The 7,149-nt window shown below is 44.5% G+C and overlaps 1 protein-coding gene across 2 annotated transcripts; it reads left to right on the forward strand.

Annotated features, from left to right (window-relative positions):
- Positions 1 to 897: 897 nt before the first annotated feature.
- MRPS30 (mitochondrial ribosomal protein S30) lies at positions 898 to 5,666 on the forward strand. 2 transcript variants are annotated; one of them, XM_041489320.1, is made up of 6 exons: positions 898 to 1,338; positions 1,375 to 1,633; positions 1,858 to 2,003; positions 3,096 to 3,198; positions 3,682 to 3,858; positions 5,201 to 5,666. In XM_041489320.1, the coding sequence occupies exons 1-6, from the start codon at positions 931 to 933 to the stop codon at positions 5,467 to 5,469; spliced, it is 1,362 nt and encodes a 453-aa protein (XP_041345254.1). In that variant the 5' UTR covers positions 898 to 930; the 3' UTR covers positions 5,470 to 5,666. The 2 variants fall into 2 exon arrangements, with proteins under 2 accessions (XP_041345254.1, XP_041345253.1); XM_041489319.1 differs by having other exon boundaries at positions 899 to 1,633.
- Positions 5,667 to 7,149: the final 1,483 nt, after the last annotated feature.

The raw sequence follows: 7,149 nt of genomic DNA on the forward strand, positions 1-7,149 counted from the left end.
GTATGCCACTTTTAGCTCACTTCATTACACAAACAAAGGCCGCGGCATATCATATTTTAGCCGAGTTTAATTCCTTTATTAAAGCCAGACCTTGCAGGCTGTGATGTCCCTGAGAAGGAGTCATTTCAGGGTACACTCAGCGCAGCGGGTGCCCGCGCAGCCGGCCCTCCCCGGCAGCCGGCAGCGGGAGGCGGAGGCGCCCAGGCTGGGCCGGGCCCCGCGGGACACGGGCCTGCGGAAAGCCGGCTCCGAGCTGGCTCCTCTTCCCCAATGGAAGCAGGTACGCTCCGTCGAGCCTCTTTAACGAGGAGCAGGGCGAGAGGACATAGCCTCCCACTGCGCCAGGGCAGGTTCAGCTAGGACACTCCGAGGAATTTCTTCACGGAAAGGGTGACAAGATACTGGAACGGGCTGCCCCGGCAGGTGGTGGAGTCCCCGTCCCTGGGGGTGTTTAAGGAAAAACGGCGTGGCACTCAGTGCCACGGTGCATGTCTCAGTGGTGGTGTTCGGTCACAGGTCGGACTGGACAAGGCCAGGGCTCACTCCCAGCCGAGGCGGTTCTGCGGCCCCCAGCGCCACACCAGGCTCCGCACGGGCGCACTCCGCCTGCAGCGGGGCGGGGGCGCTGCCGCCAGGCCAGGCACTTCCGTACGCCTCTCGCCAAGCATCTTGGGAGCTGTAGTTTCCGCGAGGGAAAGGCGTACTGCCGCTATTGCACATGCGCAGAGGCTCCTCCGCGCCGCGCCGCGGGGGCGCTAGGCTCCCTCCAGCCACGTAACTCCCAAGCCCCCGCCGCTTCCTGCCCGGCATCCCCCGCTTCAGGAGAGCCCGCCCGCCGACCGGAAGACAGGCACGTCACGTGGTCCCCAGAGGCCAATCACCTGCCGCGGTTTGCGGGCACCGCCCGCCGCTGTTCCGCATTTTCGCGAGATGGCGGCGCTGGGGGCCCGGCGGCTGCTGCGGCCCGGCCGGCGCTGGTTCTCGGAAACGGTGCCCGGCGCCCCCTCGGCGCCCGCCAGCCCCCTCTACCCGCCCGTGGTGGCGTCCATCACGGCCAAGAGCAAAGCGGCCAAGTCGCGACGCCTGCAGCGCTTCAACGAGCGGGTGCACGCGGCGGCCACGGTGGAGGAGAAGCTGCGGCTGTACGGGAAGCTGCAGCGGCCCAAGTACATGGTGTACCCGCAGACCTTCGCCCTCAACGCCGACCGCTGGTACCGCAGTTTCACAAAAACCGTCTTAGTGCCGGGAATGCCCCCGAGAACCGCAGCCGCAAAACCCCCGGTAGCGACGGCGGGAGCGACTGTCGAGACCGGCAGAGCCCCGGAGCCGAGAGCCGAGGCGCCGGGGGGTGCCGAGGCGCCGGGGAGTGCCGAGGCGCCGGGGGGTGCGGAGACGCCGGGGGCCGCGAAAACGCCGGAGCCCTCGGCGGGAGCGGCGCCGTATCCGGATATAGGCGAGCTGCGCTCTCTCGCCTGCGACGCCCTTCTCCAGGAGAGCTTCTACCAGAACAAGAAGCGGCCGTTCCTCTACCGTGACCAGGATCACACGCCCGGCCCTTTCCTCACGCAGCTCGTTTCCACCCTCGCCGCTTCCCTGTCCGGTCGCAACCCACTGCTGGCCGCTTCCTCCCTCGGTACGGAGCGGGGCTGGCTGGGAAGGGTTCGTGTGAGCCTTTGGGCCGTAGGGCCGGTCTGCGAACCAGCACGAGTGTCCCTCGTGTATCGCACTTGTTCACACCGTCATTAGTAATTTGTTTTCATCCTTCTGCATGGATTCACTGCAGCTACAGAAGAATTGGGAGGGTTTTAAATGCAAAGGGTGAATCACTGGTTTTTTGTGTTTCTTGTTCTATTTCAGATCTAAACCCTGAAGTTAACTATTACTGGCATCATGGTAAAGAAGTTGTGGTTCATGGACATAGAAAGGGTAGAGTTGATCCAGTGCGATTCCAAATAGATGATAACCCACACCTCCAGATCCGTGTGCCAAAGCAGCTTCCCGAGGTGGGATGTTTTCAACAGCAAGTTAATTCTGGGCATTTTCACTTTCATTTGTGATAACCTTTGAAACTGTGCAGAGGTGGTCTGTGGAGGACCTAGTTAATCAGTAGCACATTTGGGTATTTTTCGAGTCTTAATACCCTTACTACATCGTGGTGTGTAATGGTATGTAATACTACAATGGCTTTGTAGGTATTGAGCCAGTCTTCTGAACTTTTGATCCTGTTTGTACTTTAAATTGCACGTTGTTATATTTAATTAAAATGAATTTTTGACATTCTCTGCTTGGAAACGGAGACAAGAATGAGAAGTGTGCTGTGGAGCATCCTCACTGGAGGAGAATAATATGAGTGGAGACTGTCTTTTAAGTAAGTGGAGGTAAAAAAAAAAGAAGTAAAGGCACATATAAAGTGAATGTGAACATTCCTGCCTGTTGTTACTGCTTGGCAGTTGTTTTCTTGAATGCTCAAGCTTGGTGGAAGTATGTTCTGTTTCAGTGTTGTCATGTTTTTCTTGCAGGTTTATACAATGGTAATTGTGTAGTCACTGAGGTCCTGTGTTGTCCAGTTTCCACCCCAAACAGAAAAGCATTGTGTGTTCTGTAAACGTTTATGTTTACAGAACTTTTCACGGAACTTTTGTGGCTGATTCAGTTGTACAGTTTGCTTCTGTTAGTGTCATCAGATGCTACAAACCTTGGCATTTTGGAAGAACTGTCTAGGCAATTTAAAATGTTGTGCAGTAAACCAAATCTGCACACTTAGTCTGCAGGTTCAAGTTAGTTTATTGGCTGCTGCTAGAAATGTTTTTACTCTTTTTCTATGGGAGCTAAAAGATGGTGACAAGTGGCAGCTTTTTTAGCATTATTTCACATGTTTTGTGTTGTGGAAAAATTAATACAAGATGACTGGGCTAACGCCACAAAACGAGAATTTCTCTTGCAAGAAAATGAATTTCAGTTAAGGGTATCTGTATGATGTATGTAAGCAGGACTTGCGTTTTCTGTTGTCTGACCAGGAAGTGGTATATTACAGTGGACCTGATGTCAAAAATGTGTCTTGCATCGTGGCTTTTCTTTCTTCTGTTGTCTTCAAGGTTGTACCTCTGGAGTCAGATCTTGGAGATGTTCCTGTTATTGATCACAAGCCATCTAAACTGCCACTGTTCAAAAAACAGTATGAAAATAAGGTATTTATAGGTAAGAGTTTTTAATTGCAAAATATTAACTTTTTTTTTGATAAACCCCAACAAACCAATCAAACAAAAACCAACGCCAGAAATAATGCCGCCTCAATCTTTCTTCTTCCATCACCAGAAAAAGTTGTTAAGTATACTTAAAATATTTTTAAGTATACTGTATAAATATATGTAGTGTATAGATCTGTACTGAGATTTCATGTCAGTTAGGCAATGGGGAGTCATATTGTCCTGCGCATGTGGTACTGTGTGTGCAAATTTACTTGAAGATGTTCAGTTGAATAGAAAATTGATACAAAACTTTGAATTTTGATACATCTCCAAGGAAATTCTCACTTTAGATGTCAACTCTTGCCTTTTGGAAGTAGGCAGCTTCTCACAGATCTACAGTAGGGGTTCTAGCTTTAGAGTCTGATGATGAAGTCTGTATGCATAATAAAGAGTGTTCTTTCTCTGACTGATGGTTTTGTTTTGGGGAACGCAGGATCAAAGGTGGCAGATCCATGCTGTTATGGACATACCCAGTTCCATCTCCTTCCTGACAGACTGAAGCGGGAGAGGTTTATAAGAGAGCGTCTCGAGGATCAGATCGAAGTTGTTTATCGATCGAATGGAATTGCAAGTCTCTTTGCCTGGACAGCAGCACAAGCAATGTATCAAGGTGAGATAGTCAGCTGCACAAATTTTTTCTGGTTATGAATGCCTATGTAAAGTTTTTTAACCTTTTCTCCCCAATGCCTTTTTCCTTCTGTTTCTTTTTACTGAAGACTTGTCTTTTAAGTAAGTCTTTACAGATGTAATTGAGTTAATAAAAGAGTTAGTTAAGTCTTGGAGTACTTTTATACAGGGGAATTAAATACAGAGAAAAATATTTTTACATGTATAACAGTAAGCCTGTGCAAAAACCTCAATTGTTTTCACTTGCTCTTTCCTCCTTAAGAGGGAAATGCAGTAGACATCAGGCAATTTTGGTTTTTTTTCCTTCTGGAGCAACTATGTTTCTTAGCCCTTGTTTCAGTAATTTTAATTCCATGAAAATACTAGGAATGAAAGAAAAATGCTGGCAGCCTTACATTGGGATTTTATGCCCATATTTTTCTAAAAAAGTCCCAGAAGACCTGAGTGGCTAGACCAGATCAGTCTTCCACTTTTTCTTGTAAATACAATTATTGTCTAGTGTTAGTGTAAGACACCTGATGGCTTGTAGCTTCACTTAAGGAACAACACATGTAAGAAAATTCTCTGACTGTAGTGTATACTGCTGGCTCTGCATCAATTTTTTTTTTATGTAATGGAGTATTAGAAAGCTTTCTTTGTGCATAAAATATTGAAGTCAAGTCAGAGTTGGTCATCTGAGAACACATCATGAGTTGTAAGGGCAGCATTATTCAAATCTATGACCTTTTGTCCTTCTGTAACAGTTTCTAGCATTGTGGCACATAGTAATAATACTCTTAAAAATATCTGTGTATATACTAGTGCACATGCTTAAGTATGTAAATATTTTTAACATACTGTTAGTGCTCAGTAGAGTTTGTTTAAAACACTAACACTTACTAACATAGTGTTCTTGGTGTCTGGCTGGTTACTATAGTCAGTTATATTTGTGCATATATGTGCATGCTTTTGTCATGAAACAAATGCTCGCTGTATCTTGAGAGTCGTGAAATAGTAAAAAGACGTTTTCCCTCAGCTCCTTTGCAGGACTTTGGATGCATTAGTAACTTAACTGCTTTAGAAAAGTCACTTGGCTAACTGTTGACAGGGAGCTGGGTACAAAATGCAAGTGTGCCTCTGTGTTCCTGATCTTTGACATAACCTTAACTAGTGGTTGTGTTTTGGTTAGTCTGTATAAAAAATGCTTGTGTTGCTGAAGCAGACAGGACTTTTTCCCTACTAGGTAGCTGCTGCAATTCCCAGAGTTTTTCTGTGTTTTGGGACTAGCATTTAGGTGTGCGTGCTGATAGAAATCTCAAGTCCTGTTGTATTTGTTTGTTTTGTAGGATTCTGGAATGAAGCAGATGTGACTCGTCCTTTTGTATCGCAGGCAGTAGTGACTGATGGAAAATATTTTGCTTTCTTTTGTTACCAGCTAAATACTTTAGCACTATCTGCAGAAACTATTAAAAACAACCCTCGAAAGAATATTTGTTGGGGTACAGACAGTAAACCACTGTATGATGTTGTGGAAGATGGTAATGTGAAAGGCTTTAATGATGAAGTTCTGCTTCAGTTGGTTCATTTTCTACTAAACAGACCAAAAGAGTTGTAAACCATTAAACCAAACATAAAGTGTGTACCTGAACTTCATTGTGACTCCATGAAGTATAAGGTATGCTATGCCTTGATTTATTCAGGTATTTGTCTAGCAAACACTATATGCATATTTTATGTTATTTGGGCCTTCTTTCTTTTTTCTTTTTTAATGTATACTGTACACTGGCAAATAAATGGCTGGAATACCTTAAAGTCTTTTTGTATATTTACTCTTAAAAGCCTTCTCTGCTAATTCACTGTCATGTGAGTATGTTTTTTAGCAGATCCACAGGTCCATGTTAAACTGTCACAACAGTTAATTCACATGACCATCTCAGTATCACTAGGAAATAGCTGTCTTGATACTTAGCACTAGTAATAAGTTTCTAATTTTGTACCCGAGTTAAATGCTTATTCATTCTAAAGAGAGAGTGAGCTCAGAATAAAAGTGTTTCTTAATAGATGGTTGGCAATTTAGTTATACAGTAAGAGAAATCTGTAGACGTGGAGATGAAACTTGCTTCCAGAGACTATGTTGTGAACATGCATACACAGTTTTATGCTGTCACCTCCAAAATCATGGAGAGAACTCTCAAATGTATTTGGAGTCTACAGTTTTCTCTTTAGTGTGGGTTCTTGATTTCAGCTGTTGGTATCTTGAGTTTTCATTGCTGATACTTGCATGTCTTAGGAGTGTTTTTAATAGACCACAGCTGAGCCACAGCTGGGATGTCTGAATGATAAAATACAGTGTTGTACAGTCATGGAGTAGTTTGGGTTGGAAGGGACCATTAAGAGTCATTTATTTCAAGCCTGTAGTGAGCTGGGACGTCTTCAGGTAGATCAGGTTGCTTAGACCCTGTCCATCCTGACTGAATGTTTCCAGGAATGGGGCATCCATCTACCACCTCTCTGAGAACCTGTTTTACCATGCTCATTGTAAAACACTTCATGGTGTATTTAGCTTGGATCAACCATCTTTTTGTTTAAAACATTACCCACCTTGTCCTATTGAAACATGCGCTGCCAAGGTATAATGACTGGTAAGGGGTTTTTAGCTATCAACAAAGTGAAGCTGGTTCTGAGATAACTAAGTGTGCCTAGAATTTTGTATCATTTCATCCAGTCTGACTCTTCTTGCAAAGAGGCAAGTAGTTTGTTGTTAAACAGAGTACTGAATCATTGAAATACTGGCCTGCACATTCTTGAGTATGAGCAACAGCCTGCTTTCTGTGGTAAAGTGGCTTAAAAAGTATTTTGTTAATGGAAAACCAAGTAGTTGTAGACCTTTATGTGACTGGTACTTTACTGTGTTGTAAAGTGTTGCCACTTTCTCTAGCATCCAGAGATAAGGTAAGCAAGTGCTCTACAAGCACTGTTATTTTTTAAGAGAAGTCCTTAATTGCTCTTTTTGTTTTGACAATGCATGACTGTTCTAATAACTTCTGATCCTTGGATTACATAAATGTTCCTTATAGTAACAGAAAATAAACTGGTGGGTAAGAATGTTGATTATTGAGAATCGTCTTTGACCTAGCTTAAGAGGGAGTGGTTGATACTTGTCTGGTGTGATTAAGGGATGATACAAAGTGAATGGAAGGATATGAAAAAAGCAGTTGGATATTTAGACCCTACGGCAGTTTTTACAGTTGTAATTTTACATAATGTAACATATTACAATGTGTAATTTATGTAA

This window comes from Pyrgilauda ruficollis, unplaced genomic scaffold, assembly GCF_017590135.1.
Source record: "Pyrgilauda ruficollis isolate IOZ18807 unplaced genomic scaffold, ASM1759013v1 scaffold92, whole genome shotgun sequence".
Lineage (NCBI taxonomy): Eukaryota > Metazoa > Chordata > Aves > Passeriformes > Passeridae > Pyrgilauda > Pyrgilauda ruficollis.

Bases quoted from the DNA above. Each gene is read 5' to 3' on its own strand.
- MRPS30 (XM_041489319.1), top strand. From the start codon at position 931: ATGGCGGCGCTGGGGGCCCGGCGGCTGCTGCGGCCCGGCCGGCGCTGG. The intron at 2,004-3,095 runs GTGGGATGTTTT...GTTGTCTTCAAG, and splicing joins TGCCAAAGCAGCTTCCCGAG to GTTGTACCTCTGGAGTCAGA. The intron at 3,859-5,200 runs GTGAGATAGTCA...TTTGTTTTGTAG, and splicing joins AGCACAAGCAATGTATCAAG to GATTCTGGAATGAAGCAGAT.